The sequence below is a fragment of the Platalea leucorodia genome (assembly GCF_965183815.1).
Source record: "Platalea leucorodia genome assembly, chromosome: 24".
Classification (NCBI taxonomy): domain Eukaryota; kingdom Metazoa; phylum Chordata; class Aves; order Pelecaniformes; family Threskiornithidae; genus Platalea; species Platalea leucorodia.
In genome coordinates, this window is record NC_138846.1 from 308,075 (window position 1) to 323,188 (window position 15,114).

Genomic DNA, 15,114 nt, shown 5'->3' on the forward strand with positions numbered 1-15,114 from the left:
TGAACGGAGCCGGCCCTGGGCGGGGAACCCGGGACCCGGGGGGGGCACGGGGGATCCGGGGGGAGATGGAGGACCCATGGGGACGTGGGGGCCCGGCGCCGGGGCGGACACCGGGAGCCCGGGGGGCCGCGGTGGGGCCCGGGCGGCGGAGAGGCCCAGGCTCGGCCCGGCGTTGCCATGGTGACGCGCTCCCGGCGGGCCCTGCGCCGGGGGAGGGGGGGGAGCAATGCGCCCGCACGTGACTCTCGGCCACGTGGCCGCGTCACGTGCTCGCCTCCGCCCGGCCCCGCCCCGCCCCGCGCGTGCGCAGAGCCCCCCTGCAGTGGGACTCCCCTGAGCGGCGGGCGGTGTCGGTGACGTCACTGGTCAGCGACCAATCGGCGGCGGGCGGGGCGGGGCGACGGCGGCTGAGGCGGCGGAGGCGGCGGCGGCCCCGCTCCCGGTCCCCGCGGTCCCGGCCCGGCCATGGCCCAGCGCGGCGGCCCCGCGGTGCTCCCCGACAACCCCTTCCAGGTGCGTCCCGCCCGGGGCAGGCGCGGCGGCCCCGGCCCGGCCCCCGCCTGACCCCGGCCGTGTCTCCCGCAGGACCCCGCGGCGCTGCAGCCCCGGCCCGGCCCCGAGCGCCCGGCGCTGGACGCCTACAACCCCTTCGAGAGCAGCGCGGTGAGGCGGGCGGGCGGGGGTGGGCCGCGTCCCGGCGGTCGGGGCCTTCCCGCGGCCAGCGGCGCCTCACCGCCCCGCTCCTCTCCCTGCAGCCGCCGCCGCCGTACCAGGCCCCCTCGGCGGCCCCGCCGCCCCTGCCGGCCCCCGGTATGGCCCCGCCGCAGGCGGCCGCGCAGCCCCCGCGGAAGGCCAGCCCCACGGAGCCCCGGAACTACGGCTCCTACGGCACGCAGGTACCGCGGGGGGGAGGCAGCCGCCCGCCCGCCGCCGACCGGGCCGGGGGAGAAGGCGGCGGCGGGAGGCCCAGGGCTGCCTTCCCTCCCCGCAGGCCTCGGCGGCAGCTGCCACGGCTGAGCTGCTGAAGCGGCAGGAGGAGCTGAACCGGAAGGCGGAGGAGCTGGACCGGCGGGAGAGGGAGCTGCGGAACGCGGCCCTCGGCAACGCCGCGAGTGAGTGGCCTGCGGGGCGATGGGGGGCTGGCGGCCACCTGCCCCCGGCCCCCCTGCGCGGGCACGGCCCCTCTCTCCTTCTCGCCTCCTTCTCTCCCCAGCGAGGCTGAACAACTGGCCCCCGCTGCCGTCCTTCTGCCCGGTGAAGCCTTGCTTCTACCAGGACATCCCCGTGGAGATCCCTGCCGACTTCCAGAAGACCGTGACTACCATGTATTACCTCTGGATGGGTGAGTCCCGGGGGCAAAGCGAAGGGCAGATCCTGCGAGGAGGTAGAGGACCAAGCGTCCTGCGTGCCTGCGAGCCCTGCTGCCCCAGCGAAGCTGCGATCAACCCGCGGTGCCGGGCTCTGGGGGGCTGAGCCCTTGGTGCGGGGAGGGGGGAGCCTTGCTGGCCTTGCCTGACCGACGTCCTCTCTCTCAGCCAGCACCATTGCTCTCTTCCTGAACTTCTTGTCCTCACTGGCCTGGTTCTGTGTGGATCCCTCGTCCGGTTCTGGGTTCGGCCTCTCCATTCTCTGGGCTCTCCTCTACACGCCCTGCTCCTTTGTCTGCTGGTATAGGCCGATGTACAAAGCTTTCAGGTGGGTATATCAGGTTGCTCTCTACAACTGCCTGAAAGGAGGCTGTAGTGAGGTGGGGGTCGGTCTCTTCTCCCTAGTAACGAGTGATAGGATGAGAGGAAACGGCCTCAGGCTGCGCCAGGGGAGATTTAGGTTGGATAATAGGAAAAAATTCTTCACCAAAAGGGTGGTCAAGCATTGCAACAGGCTGCCTAGGGAAGTGGTTGAGTCTTCATCCCTGGAGGGATTTAAAGAACGGATAGATGTGGTGCTCGGGGACATGGTTTAGTGGTGGCCTTGGCAGTGATAGGTTAATGGTTGGACTCAATGATCTTAAGGCTCTTTTCCAACCTTAACGATTCTATGATTCTATGATCTGCTTGAGCTCCTAGGTCGGCAAAGCAGCGGGGTGGGATGGCTGCAAGGCCGGTGCTTGAGGCTGGGGAGGCCGGGCTGCTCGGTAGAAGAGGCCCTTGCCCCGAGCGCGGCACTGATGGTGTCCCAGCTTCTTTTGTGGCCTTTGGGATGTGGCGATGCTGCGCCGAGCTGCTGGCTGAGGAGCAGATCTTGCTTTGGATGGAGCTCTTCTAAGGAGGGCACAGGGTGGTGCTTTCCCGTGGGCCTTGCTGTTGGAGATCCCTGCAGCGCCTCGTGCCTCTTCCTCGGACTTCTCCTTGCTTTTAAGTCCCTTAAGCTGTGGCTGCACCTCCAGGGCCTGCGCGTCCTCCTTGCGTCCCCTGCTCCGAGGAAGGTTTGAGAGTTGTTTTCTGTGGCCTGACCTCGCCTGTCTCTTTCTCCCAGGAGCGACAGTTCGTTCAACTTCTTTGTCTTCTTCTTCGTCTTCTTTGCCCAGAACGTGATGTACGTGCTGCAGGCGATTGGCATCCCAAACTGGGGGTTCAGGTGCGCGTTGTGCTGACCCAGAGTACCCCGGAGTGGGGGGAGGCGGGTGGGGAAGAGGGAACCTGTGGGTAACGGCCTCTTGTTTTGCAGCGGCTGGATATTGAGCCTGATAGCGCTGCGGACGAACACGGCCGTGGCTGTGATGATGATCCTGGTGTCCTTGTTCTTCACAGCAGTGGCTGTGCTGGGCATCATTATGCTGAAAAAGGTGAGTTTGGATCGAACCTTGGGGCCAGCGCGCCCCTTTGGGGGGATGAGGGTGGCTTTTGGCAGGCGTGGGGGGCCCAGCTCTGTTCATTGGGGGCCCGAATGGGGCCGGTGCGCTGACCCCGAGCCTGCCGCTCTCCATCAGATCCACTCTCTGTACCGCCGGACGGGCGCCAGCTTCCAGAAAGCGCAGGAGGAGTTTGCCGCCGGGGTCTTCTCCAACCAGGCGGTGCGCACCGCAGCAGCCAACGCTGCCGCGGGTGCCGCCACCAATGCCTTCCGGGCGCCCTAGCCGGGCGGGGGCCCCGGCTTCTCATCGCACGTGGGCTCTTTCTAAGGAAGAGGAAATCCAAGTTGCACTTTCACTGGATCCCCGTGTGTCTGCATCAGCTGTCAGAGGCTGCCTCATCCCAGCTTGGAATCGCTGGTGCCTGAACCGTCTGCTGCTCTAACCCCTTTCCTCACGGATGGAGGCTGTTCTGGTTTGTGCTGGTCCCCCTTCCCTCAGCGGACTGGGGCAGGAGCGGGATGGGAGGTGCTGTGGCCAAGCCCTGCGCCCGTCATCGCCCTCCCTTCCAGCACCAGGAGCCTCCTCCAGACGCGTGATGGGGACTCAAGCGGCCGCTCGCCCTCCCCGTCCTGACCAGGGCTCTCCACTTTCCCCACCTGGTGATGCCACTTATGTGCCCTGGGGGCGCGGAGGGGGGCTCCCCCTGCGCCCAGCCCCAGGGCAGGCAGGGGCCAGCTCTTCCCCGCACGTTTTTGCCCACCTTCCCTTTGATGCAGGGCCCGATTCTCTGCCAAGAAAACGGTCGCCGGCTCGCTCCTGTGGGCTGAGGCTGGCTCTGGCCCCAGGGCCCTGTGCTCGGAGCAGCCCCCCCTCCGCTCCCTTCCCCGTCCTCTCCCGCTCTCCTTTCCTGGGCTGAGCCCGCTCCAGGCGCAGGGAGGAGGAGAGTGGGGCCGGGGCAGGCGCCCAGCAGGGCTCCTGGTCCCTCCGTGGCTCCCTCCTCACCTCCGGCAAGCGGGTGAGCAGCTTCTCCCTGCTTGTTCTCTGCTGCCCTGGGGCCAGTGCCAGCTCTCGGGGACTGAGCCCAGCGCCTGCCCTGCGTCCCCCCTAGCCCCTGCTGTCCCCCCCTCCCGCGGGCCAGTGTCCTCGGCCACCCCCGGGCCCGGCGTCACTGGGACGGGGTCTCATAACTTCTGCTTTGCCCCATCTCCTCTCCCACGCTCCCGGGTTTGTCCCTGCTGCTCCTGGGCTGCCGAGAGGGTTCGTGCCTTCATCTGCGGGGGCCAGCGGCCGCGGCTCTCCCCGGTCCCGCGGGGCCGATGCCGGCGGTGCTCCGTGCACCGGCCGCGGCCCCTCCTGCGTTGCCGAGCCGCCTCCAGGTTTTATTTAAGGAATAAATGAAGTTTCACTCCGTGCCTCCGCCGCCTCCGTGCCTTGCAGACGGGAGCGGGAGGGAGCGGCGGGGCCGGGGCCTCCCGGTGGGGCGGGCCGGACTACAGCTCCCGGCGTGCCGCGTAGGGGCGGCCCCGGGGCCGGCCCCGGGCTGCGGGCGGCGGCGGCGGGAGCCTCCCCGGAGCCGCCCTGCGCCTCGGCCGCGCCCGCTCCGCCGCCCGCCTCCTGCCGCAACCGCGGCCCCCGGGCTGCGGCCCCGCCGCACCGGCCCCCGGGCGGAGCCGGGGATCCCGGAGGCCGCCGCCGGGGGCGATGCTCGGCGTCCCCCCCGGCCGGGCGTCCCCGCCCGGGGCCGGGGCTGGGGGGCGCGGGGCGGCGAGTAAGCGGTAGCCGCCGGTAGCCGGCCCGCCCCGGGGGCGCCTGCGGCAGCGGGACCGCCCCGGCCCCTGCGCCCGCCGCCCGCGGACGATGCTCCTGGGCGGCGGCCGGGCCCCCGCCCGCGGCTCCCGCCTCCCGGCGCTGCCCCGGGGGCCGGCGGCCCGGGCGGCGGCTCTCGGCCTGCGCAGGGCGGCATGAACGCCCGGCGGCGGCCCGGCGCTCCAGGCACGGCGAGAGAGGAGGACGCCCCGGGGCCGCGCTCTGCCCCCGGCCGGGAGCTGTAGGCCGGCTCGCCGGCCGCGATGCCGAGGTACCGGTGAGGCGGGTTCTGCTCCCAGGACGCCCCGCGGAGCTGCCGGGGGTCCCTGGGGGGGCTCCCCGTCCCGGGGGGCAGGGAAGAGCCGCCGCCAGCATCCTCCGGGAGGCGAAAGGTGGAGCCCGGCCCGTTCCCGCAGAGCCTCCGTTCCTGCTTCCCCCGGGCCGGCCCCGTCCTGGCTCGGTGCCGCCGGGGCTCCGGGGCCGGCCGGCCCCGCTCGCCGCCCGGGGCAGCCATGCCCTCCCCCAGCGACTCCAGCCGCTCGCTGACCGGCCGGACCTCTCGCAGCCTCACCCACCTCCGCGTCCAGCGGACCTGGCTGCAGATCCTGCTGGTGCTGGGCTTCATCCAAGTCATCCTGGGCGTCCTGATCGTCACCTTCAGCCTGGTGGCGGCCACCATCACGCCCTCTGCCAAGATCCGGCACTCCTGCCCGTCTTGGGCCGGCTTCTCGGTGAGTCCGGGGCCGGGGCAGCGCGTGGAGGGGTCTGGCCCGGGCCTGCTCTGCCGGGTCCCTACGGCTCCCAGGATGCTGAATTTGCCACCGGTCCCAGGGGAGCGTAGCCCCGCTGCTCCCCCACCCTCTGCCTGTGGCCGCCGCGGTGCATTGTGGGAGAATCCCAGGGGTTCCCCCGGGGTGACCGTGCGAGGGTTGGGGACCCCTGGAGCGGTGCGGGGGGCTACCCGGGGGACGCGTTGAGGTGACACGCTTCGGGACAAACCCTGAGCTGGTTTGTGCAGCCGCGGGCAGGGAGGGTGCGTGGGGTGCCGCAGTGGCGACAGGGCGGGGGAGCGGGCAGCCCTGCCCCGCTCCCGGGCCCAGCGGCGGGATGCTCTGCCTGCCGCCTGCGTGGGGCGAGGGCAGGAGCCTGGCAGGCCCGGGGTCCCCCGCAGCGACCCCGTGGCACAGGTCCTGGCCCGGGTTCGCTGCCCGCCATGGAGCTGCCCGCAGTCCCCAGTGCCCTGAATCAGCAGTTTCTCCAGGCTTGCGGCACCGAGGCTGCCCCTCCGGCCCTGCTGCTCCTGGGCCGGCTCGGGGCCCGCGGGGCTCGGGGGGGCTCTGCCCGAGGGCAGGAGCTGCTCTGGGCCCCGCTGCCTGCTAGAGACCCCTCCCCATCCTCACCCCCGGGCTTGTGCGTCCGCAGCTGGCGCTGTCTGGGCTCGTCGGCATCATCTCCTGGAAGCGGCCGCTCACGCTGGTGGTAGGTGTTGGGAGGGGACGCCTCCGCAGAGAGGGGGCCAGGCTGGGGAGGGCAGCGCGGGGCCACCAAGCGGCCCCACGGGCCGCCGGCCGCGCAGCCGCGTGCGTCGGCTCCCTGCCCCGCAGCCCTGCCTGCCTGGCAGCCCCTCTCCTCCCCGCTGCAGGTCACCTTCTTCACGTTGCTGTCGGTGCTGGGCGTCATGCTGAGCCTCGCCGGGTCCATCCTGTCCTGCCAGAACGCACAGCTGGTGAAGTCCCTGGAGGCCTGCGAGAGGGTGAGGCTGGCCGGGGGCTGCCGCAGTGCCCCCGCGCGCCCCGGCAGCTGAGCGCAGCTCGTCCCTGGCCGCGGGGCTCTGGGGACACGGGGAGCTGCGGAGCGGGGGTCTGGTGGTAGGACGCGCCGGTGGCTCTCGAGGGGAGAGCACGGTGTCCGAGGTCCCTCAGGGTGTTCCTTGTCCCCAGGAGAGGGACTCGTGTGTCTGCTGCCAGGCCCGCTCGGAGCCTCTGCCCGCCTCCTGCAGCCAGGAGAGCGAGATGCTGACCATGTTCCCCAACCCCGACTGCCGGAGCATCCGCGTGGCACTCAAGGTGGGGGACCGAGGGGACCGGGAGGAGAAGGGGCTCCCTGGGGAGCGGCCATGCACCCTGCCGTGCTCTGCGGGCGGCCGCGCCTCACCCCGCTCCTCCCCAGGATCTCCTCTTCAGCGTCTGCGGCTTGACCGTCTTCTCCACCATCATCTGCACGCTCTCTGCTGTTGTGTGCTGCATCCAGATCTTCTCCCTTGACATCGTCCATGTGGTGAGTCCCAGCCCTGGGGGGGCTGGGGAGCAGCGCTCCCAAGCTGGGGGGGCCTCAGGGGGCCAGGGCAGCACCTGGGGCCCAGGGGGGTCCCAGCTCTCCCTCCTCTCCCTGCAGCTGGTCCCCCAGCGCTCAAGCTCCGTGACGCTGGAATGCACGTCCCCGCCCGACACCTTTCTGCAGAGTATGATGGACTTCGAGGAGTTCGTGCCCCCGGTGCCGCCACCCCCCTACTACCCGCCCGAGTACACCTGCAGCTCCGAGACCGATGCTCAGAGGTGCCTGGCTGGGAGCGGGGCCGCCGTGCTGCCGGAGCGGGGGGCCCGTTTGCCCCCGAGCAGGGCTCATCCCACCCAACGTGGTTTTTCTGCTCTTGCCTCTGCAGTATCACCTACAACGGCTCCATGGACAGCCCCGTGCCCCTCTACCCGACCGACTTCCCCCCCTCCTACGAGACCGTGATGGGGCTGCGGGGCGACAGCCAGGTGGGAGACGGGGGGCTGCGGGCAGGGGAGGGCCCGGCTCTGCCTGTGCCCTGCTCTGCCTGTGCCCTGACCGCGCCGTCCCGCAGGCCACCCTGTTTGACTCGCAGCTGACGGACGGCTCACACGCCTGCACCTGCGACCGCGTCCCCTCCATCGTGCTCAGCGGAGAAGGTGAGCGTGCCCCGTCGGCACGCCTCGGGCTGGCAGCATCGGTGGGACGGGAGAGGGCCTGCGGGGGGACCAGCCCTTCCCGGCAGCTCTTCACCCACGCCCGCTCCGCTCCTTGCAGTGTCCATGGACAGCGGGTCCCTGATCATGTCCGAGATCATGGACATCCCCGGGGACAGCAGCCCCTCAGAGGACTCGTGCCTGCTGGAGCTGCAGGGCTCCATGCGCTCCGTGGACTACGTCCTCTTCCGCTCCATCCAGCGCAGCCGCGCGGACTACTGCCTGAGCGTGGACTGCGTGCAGTGCAGCCACCACGCGCGCAGCCCCACGCTGGGCTTGCAGGGGCCCTTCGAGGAGACGCCCCAGCCCCGGGTGCGGGGGGAGCGCTCCTACTCCTGCTCCACGGCGGAGCCCAGCCACGACGGCATCTTGGTGGGGGGAGCCGTCACCCACAGCTGCAATCGCCTGGAGGGGCTGGCCCGCTGCGTCGGGCCCTGCTTCCCCGAGGTGCGGCTCAAGGAGAAGAGCTCGCTGCAGGGGCGCGGGGGCGGCTGCCCCACGGGGCCCGGCGCCGGCCGCCTTTGCCACCCACGGCGCAACAGCGAGACCTCCTGCCCCTCGTCCCCAGCCCCGGGGCTGAGCCAGCGCCTGCTCGTGAGGTCGCACAGCGACCCCGGTGTCCTGACGGCCGGTGATGCTGGTAGGTGGCAACGGCACGGGGACGCGCGGCTGTGTCTGATCGGTGCCGCGGGTTTTGGCTGTGTTCCTCCGTGGCCTGGCGGGGTTGGAGCCGGTCCGAGGCGGGCGGTTGTCCCAGGGGAATGGGGGGAGCCGGCGGGGGCTGCCGGGCTGGGAGAAGGGGGGTGCTGGGTGGGTCGTGCTGCCGGGGCTGGTGCTGGGGGGGCCGCACAGCGGCGCGGGGTGCTGCCAAAGCCTGAGCACGCGCTTTCTGCTCCCAGCAGATTTCAGGGAAGTACTTTATACCAAAGCACTGGAGGACACCATGTCCAACTCCTCTGCGGATACAGGTCAGAGCCCTGGGACGTACGGGGATATGCAGAGACGTGGGGAGGGTGGGGGCGTGCTTCTGCGGCCCTTTGGGGATCGGACTCACCCCACTGGGGCTGGGATGATGCAGACCCACAGTGGTACCGTTCCCACTGCCTGGGGAGGGGAGGCAGGACCCCCGTGGGGACGGGTCCCGTCAGGAGCAGCATCCTGGCGTCTGACAGTGGCATCTCCGCAGGGCTGTGCTCCGAGGCCTGCCTGCTCCGCCGTTCGCACTGTGACTCCCCCCCGCTGCTCCGGGCCGGCTCGGCGGGGAAGAGCAAGCTGCTGCCCTCCAAGAAGGTGACGCAGCAGCTATCGAAGACGACGACCCGCTCCCTGGGGGACCTCAAGGTCTGCCGGGGCACCCGCGGGCTGGTGGCCAGGTTCCTGCAGAGACCCAAGCGCAGCCCGGCAGCCGGCGTGGAGGTGCCCGGGCACAGCTCCCAGGGGCACAAGCAGGTGAGCTCCGGCAGCCACGGTGCTGCTCCCCTTTCTGAGGGAGCCCCATCCACACCCTCTCCCACCCTCCAGTCCCCACCAGCACCTTCACGCTGGCCCTTCTGGGGTCTCCGTTCCCCTGCCGTGCCCCCCATGGCGTCAGCACTCCGGCTGCAGGCAGGGGCTGCAGGCAGAGCCTCCGTCCCGCGGCACCGTCCTCGCCCAGCCCGTCTTGGCGCGGCAGCCCCTTCCCTTTGGCCCCCGCCGTAGCTGCGAGTGGGGAAATGGCGTGTGTCGCAACGGCTTTGGCTTTGCCCCTGAGTCACTGCAGCCCGGAGGCAGTTCCTGGGATGTCCCGGCCTCGGCTTACGGGACGCTGGAGGCCTTGCGCAGCCCAGGAGGCCCTGACGGGAATGAGCCCGTCCTTAATGACAGCGTATGCGTGGGACGCACGCCTCCACCATCCCTTGCCACCCCTGCTGCCCTGCCCCGCGCGCTCGCCCGGCTGCCCCTGGAACGCAGGCTGTCCCGCAGGGCGGGCGAGCGCGGGGTGCCGCGGGCAGGGGCGCCGGCCGCCTGCCTGCAGCCTGTCCCCGCGGGGTTGCAGGTTCCCTGGAGCGCCTGGCCGGGAGCAGAGCGGCCCCACGAAGGCATCCACCTGCAGAGCTGCGGGGACCTGAGCTCTACCTCGTCCCTGCGCCGGCTCCTGTCCGCCCGCCGGCTGGAGCGCAGCCGCCCGCGGAGCCTCAGCGGGACCTGCAAGGAGAGCGTCCTCTGACCACGCACCCCCACCCGCGGCGCGGCCTCTGCGGGGACCCTCCCGGTGCCCCGCTGCGGAGAGGGGGGTCCCGCTCCGGGCCAGGGCCCTCGGACATTGCTCGGACATTGCTGCTGCCCCGGCGGGGCTGGGCCCTGCGCCGCTGCCCTGGGGCCTCTCCTGGGCCCCCTCCCCAGGCGGGGCCGGGGCGAGGGGCTGGTCCCCTGGGGTGGCTGCTGTGGGGCCGAGACGGCTGTGCCTGTCCCCTGCCCCGTCCCCAGTGCTGGCTCTGCCTGCCCCCGTGCCAGCCATGCCTCTACCCTGGGGTGGCCGTGCCTGTCCCCTGCCCTGTCCCATCCTCCTCCCCGCGCTGGCCGTGCCTGTCCCCTGCCCTGTCCCCTGAGCCAGCTGTGCCTGTCCCCCGGGACAGCCATGCCTGTCCCTTGCCCTGTCCCCTGCGCTGGCCATGCCTGCACCCTGGGACTGCCATGCCTGTCCCCTGCCCTGTCCCCTGTGCCAGCTGTGCCTGTCCCCCAGGACAGACATGCCTGTCCCCTGCCCTGTCCCCTGCCCTGTCCCCTGCGCTGGCCATACCTCTCCCCAACCCTGGCCATGCCTGTCCCCTGCACCGGCTGTGCCTGTACCCTGGGACGGCCATACCTTGTCCCCCACCCTGTCCCCTGAGCCAGCTGTGCCTGTCCCCCAGGACGGACATGCCTGTCCCCTGCCCTGTCCCCTGCGCTGGCCATACCTCTCCCCAACCCTGGCCATGCCTGTCCCCTGCACCGGCTGTGCCTGTACCCTGGGACGGCCATACCTTGTCCCCTGCCCTGTCCCCTGTGCCAGCTGTGCCTGTCCCCCAGGACGGCCATGCCTGTGCCCTGCGCCGGCCATGCCTCTCCCCGACCCCGGCCATGCCTGTGCCCTGCGCCGGCCGTGCCTGTCCCCCATGCCAGCTGTGCCTGTCCCCGCACCGGCCGTGCCCGGTCCCTGGGCCCCCGCGCTGGCCGTGCCCGGTTCCCCCCGCCCGGCTGCGCCCGGGGACGCGTTGCGGGGCCGGTCCCGCAGCGCCCGCAGCCGCGCTGCCCCTCGCTAGAGACCGAATAAAGGTGCTCGGTGCTCGGTGCTCGGTGCTCGCCCGGTGGCGGGAAGGGGCGGGGCGAACGGATCAGCTGAGCGGTCACGTGAGCGGCGGGGCGGGACACCGGCCGCCTGCCTCCCCGGTGGCGGCTCCGCAGCCCGGGGCGACCGGGGCCCGAGCGGGGTCCCCCCGGTGCCCGTGCGGGGCCCCCCCGGTGCCCGAGCGGCTCCGTTACCGTCGCGGGGGTAGGGCCGTGCCTGCTGCCTTGCCCAACCGGGGCCCGCCTGCACCGGCGCCCCGGGCGTGGGCGGGCCGGGAAGCCCGGGCGCCCTTAAAGGCCGAGACCGGAGGCCCGGGGCAGGCGGCGCGGCCGGGACCGGCTCGGGGAGCCACCGGGACGGGAGGCTTCGAGGGTGCCGCTGCTCGCAGGCCCCGTGCCCCGGGGGAGGCGGAGCGGCCATGGGGGCCGCCGCTGCCCTGGGCTGGCTGCTGCCGCCGCTGCTGCTGCTGCTGCCGGCCCTGCCCCGGGCCGCAGGTGAGCGGGGGGGAACCGGGGGCAGCACCGGAGCCGGGGCGCCCGGGGAGGTGACGGGGTGCGGGGGCAGCGGCAGCACCCCGGGGCGCGCAGGAGAGCTGGGGCAGGGACGCGGCCCCCAGCCGGCAGCTGCCCCCCCCGCCCCCCAGGCGCCCGGCCCTGCAGCCCCAAGTACTTCGGCCGCGATGCCATGGTGTGCGTCTGCAACGCCACGTACTGCGACACGCTGGACCCCGTGGTCCTGCCGGCCTCGGGCACCTACGTCAAGTACGAGAGCAGCAAGGCCGGCAAGCGGCTGGAGCGCAGCGAGGGGAGCTTCCAGCGCAGCCTGCGTGCCCCAGGTACCCACCGCGGCCGGCGGAGACGGGCCGGACCCTGCCTGCGACCCGCCGTCACGCCGGCTTCCCTCCCTGCAGATCTCGTCCTGACCGTGGACACGACGCAGCGGTACCAGAAGGTGAAGGGTTTTGGTGGGGCCATGACCGACGCGGCTGCCATCAACATCCTTTCCCTGCCAGAAACGGCCCGGGATCACCTGCTGCGCTCCTACTTCTCTGAGGAAGGTAAGAACGTCAGGGGAGGCGGGAGGGAGGGCGACGGGGACCCTGCGGGCCTCTGCCTCGGCGCCAGCAGGGCTTGGAGACCTCCTGTGCCACTGCCCACCTCTGCCCGTCCCACCCCGCTGTCCCCGGCAGGGCTGGAGTACAACCTTGTCCGGCTCCCTATGGCCAGCTGCGACTTCTCCCTCTACGCCTACACCTACGACGACGTTCCCTTCGACTACGAGCTCACCCACTTCAGCCTGTCGGACGAGGACACGAAGCTGAAGGCGAGCGGTGGGAGGGAGCGGAGCGGGATGTGGGGAGGGCGCAGGGGCTCGGCTCAGGTCGTCCCTCTGCCCCCTCCTGCAGATTCCTCTCCTGCACCAAGCCTTGGCCATGACCAAGCGGCCGCTGTCGCTGTACGCCAGCCCCTGGACCTCCCCAGCCTGGATGAAGACCAGCGAGTCCTTCGTGGGGAAGGGCACGCTGAAGGGGCAGGCGGGGGACAAGTACCACAAGACCTGGGCCAACTATTTTGTACGGTAAGGAGCGCCTGGGGCGAGGGGACGGGGGAGATACCCAGGGGATCCTCAGCGGTGGCACTGGGGGGACCCCATGGCTCACCCCTCTTCCCTGCGCCCAGGTTCCTGGACGAATACGCCAAGCACAACCTGACCTTTTGGGCAGTGACGGCGGAGAACGAGCCCATGGCCGGGCTGATCAACAACTACCCCTTCCAGTGCCTGGGCTTCACGGCCGAGCAGCAGCGGGACTTCATCGCACGGGACCTGGGCCCCGCGCTGGCCAACAGCTCCCACCGCCATGTCCAGCTCATCATCCTGGATGACAACCGGCTCCACCTCCCGCACTGGGCCAAAGTGGTGAGTGCGGCGTGTGGTCCGCCAGCACGGCGAGCAGGGGCAGAGCCCCAGTCCCGCTTGGTGCAGCACATCCCTGCGGAGGGCACGGCCGCTCTGTCCCGCAGCGCTGGCTCGCTGCCCCACGGGACCCGGTGGTGGCCAACTTTTCTCCCTGCCAGGTCCTGGAGGATGAAGAGGCAGCTCGCTACGTCCATGGCATCGGCATCCACTGGTACCTGGACTTCATCGGTCCCATACAGGACACGGTAGTGCCCACTCATGAGCTTTTCCCCGACTACTTCATCCTGGGCACAGAGGCGTGCACCGGCTCTGGTTTCTGGGAGAGGGACGTGATCCTGGGCTGCTGGGAGCGGGGGAACCAGTACAGCCACAGCATCTTGACGGTGAGGCCCCCGCGTCGCCCTGTGCAGTGGGCTCTGGAGAGGGCTCCCAGCACGCTCCCTCTCCCGTCGGCACCCTGTTCCTTGGGCAGACGTCTGGGCTGTCCCGTTGCAGAACCTGAACCACTTTGTGGCCGGCTGGACCGACTGGAACCTGGCCCTGAACCTGGAGGGGGGCCCCAACTGGGTCAAGAACTACGTGGACAGCCCCGTCATCGTGGACAGCAGCGAAGGCATCTTCTACAAGCAGCCCATGTTCTACCACCTGGGGCACTTCAGGTGGGTCAGGGCCCCCCGCCACGCTCTCGGCTGCCCGGGCTCCAGCTCCATGGTTGCAGTAGCGGCTTGTCGGGAGGGGAGCAGGGCAGGTTTGTCGGGAGAGGCACTCTTCTGGGGTCTGACTCACTTCCTGGGGTTGCTTCTTGCAGTAAGTTCATCCCTGAGGGCTCCCAGCGTGTGGGGCTCGTCGCCTCCAAAGAGTCCAAGAAGACGGACCTGGAGTACACGGCTTTCCTGCGCCCCGACGGCGCCGTGGTGGTGGTGGTTCTGAACCGGTGAGCGATGCAGCCCGGCCCACGAGCGCGGGACCCTGCGTGTGTGGTTCATCCTGCTGGGCCTTGTGCACCGCTGGTGCTTGGGAGCTGCTGCAGGTCTGACCCCGCTGCTCCTTGCCCTCCAGGTCCCTGCAGAACATCACCTTCGGGCTGGCTGATACGGTCGGCCTCATCGCAGCCGTGGCTCCAGCCAGCTCCATCCAGACCTACCTCTGGCAGCGGCAGTGACGGGGGTGGGATGCCCATAGCTGGCCAGGGGCTGGACCAACTGGGCCAGGAGAGCCGCCCCACGCTGCCCGCAGGCTCGGGGCTGGGAGCACGGAGGAGGCAGCTCACCACTGTCTCTGCCACGGCAAAGCCGAGCGCTCAGGCGAGCTGGAGGAGCAAGCCCGGCCGGGGAGCACCGCGCACACGCAGGAGGGCCAGGAGCACTGGAGCCACTGGTGCCCCTCAGGGTGGAGATCCCACAGGCTGTGAACGCTGTTTTCTGCTGCTCCGACATTAAATGCTGATGCTGCCTCTGTGTCTGTGGCTGGAAGAGAAACGTCCAGGTCCCTCCCCTGCTCCTGGGCATTGTGGCTGGGTGCCGCCCGGGCGCGGCGCCCACGGGAGTCCCAAGAGCAGCGCAGGGCGCCTGAGCCCCGCGGGGCGGCCGCTCGCCCTGCCCACCCCTGCCGCTCCCCCCCAGCTCCCAGTGGGGCTTACCCTACTCGGGAGGTGCTCCAGGCACCAGTCCGCTCCCAGTTTCAAGCGTGTGCTGCCTGGCAGGGGTTGAGCCGAGCCCAGGTGCTCTCCCGCTGCCTTTGCAGGCAGGGTTAGGAACTGGCAGGCAGCTCAGGATTTATCCTGCACGCAGATGCTCTGGGTCCTGGAGCAGGAGTGGGGGCGAAGCGCCTGGACCCCCCCCCCGCCTTGGTGGAAGCCCTGGGCAGGGATTGTGACCAAGCTTCAGCTTTCCGTGCTTTTCCTGCCAAGCTGGAGCTGCTCGCGGCCCGATGCTGGGCTGGGGGGTGCGTGGCTCACGTCTGGCCCAGCCCAGGGTGCAGGGTGCTCCCCGCGGTCGGGGCTGGAGGCAGAACCAGCTCCAGGAGCATCGCAGCGTGGTGGGCTCGGGGCGCGAGCCAGCTCTGGAGGGGGTCAGCTTCTCCTGGGGCTCTGCAGGGAGGGGGGGTGCTGTCCCCCACGGGGCCGGGGCAGAGCGGTCCCCGCTGCGACGAGGAGGCTCGGGGTGCACCGAGGACTCAGCACCCACCGCGGAGCCGAGGCAGCTTGAGCAAGCGGGCGCGGGGCCAGGAGCGCGTGCGGAGCGCGGGCGCACCCAGGACGGAGGGAGGGAGCTCGGAGGGGTGTGTGGAGCGGAGGCTTA

At 71.0% G+C, this 15,114-nt stretch overlaps 3 protein-coding genes across 7 annotated transcripts; all 3 read left to right on the top strand.

Annotated features, from left to right (window-relative positions):
- The first annotated feature begins 397 nt into the window (after positions 1-397).
- Positions 398-4,289, top strand: SCAMP3 (secretory carrier membrane protein 3). Its single transcript, XM_082333036.1, has 9 exons — positions 398-513; positions 586-663; positions 756-896; positions 992-1,112; positions 1,214-1,342; positions 1,536-1,695; positions 2,476-2,577; positions 2,668-2,785; positions 2,930-4,289. Exons 1-9 carry the CDS (start codon positions 466-468, stop codon positions 3,074-3,076), a joined length of 1,044 nt encoding a protein of 347 aa, XP_082189162.1. The 5' UTR covers positions 398-465; the 3' UTR covers positions 3,077-4,289.
- Positions 4,290-4,635: 346 nt separating this feature from the next.
- ENTREP3 (endosomal transmembrane epsin interactor 3) lies at positions 4,636-10,774 on the top strand. Of its 5 annotated transcripts, none has more exons than XM_082333077.1 (12): positions 4,636-5,331; positions 6,023-6,079; positions 6,243-6,353; positions 6,541-6,666; positions 6,770-6,877; positions 6,974-7,155; positions 7,263-7,362; positions 7,449-7,533; positions 7,652-8,230; positions 8,490-8,558; positions 8,777-9,039; positions 9,626-10,774. In XM_082333077.1, exons 1-12 carry the CDS (start codon positions 5,113-5,115, stop codon positions 9,794-9,796), a joined length of 2,070 nt encoding a protein of 689 aa, XP_082189203.1. In that variant the 5' UTR covers positions 4,636-5,112; the 3' UTR covers positions 9,797-10,774. The 5 variants fall into 5 exon arrangements, 4 of the variants coding, with proteins under 4 accessions (XP_082189203.1, XP_082189204.1, XP_082189205.1 ...); XM_082333078.1 differs by having other exon boundaries at positions 6,995-7,155; XM_082333079.1 differs by having other exon boundaries at positions 6,995-7,155; positions 8,493-8,558.
- A 426-nt stretch (positions 10,775-11,200) lies between these two features.
- Positions 11,201-14,261, top strand: LOC309600632 (lysosomal acid glucosylceramidase-like). Its single transcript, XM_082333081.1, has 10 exons — positions 11,201-11,391; positions 11,541-11,732; positions 11,808-11,954; positions 12,087-12,220; positions 12,303-12,475; positions 12,577-12,814; positions 12,973-13,197; positions 13,310-13,473; positions 13,623-13,748; positions 13,874-14,261. The coding sequence occupies exons 1-10, from the start codon at positions 11,316-11,318 to the stop codon at positions 13,974-13,976; spliced, it is 1,578 nt and encodes a 525-aa protein (XP_082189207.1). The 5' UTR covers positions 11,201-11,315; the 3' UTR covers positions 13,977-14,261.
- Positions 14,262-15,114: the final 853 nt, after the last annotated feature.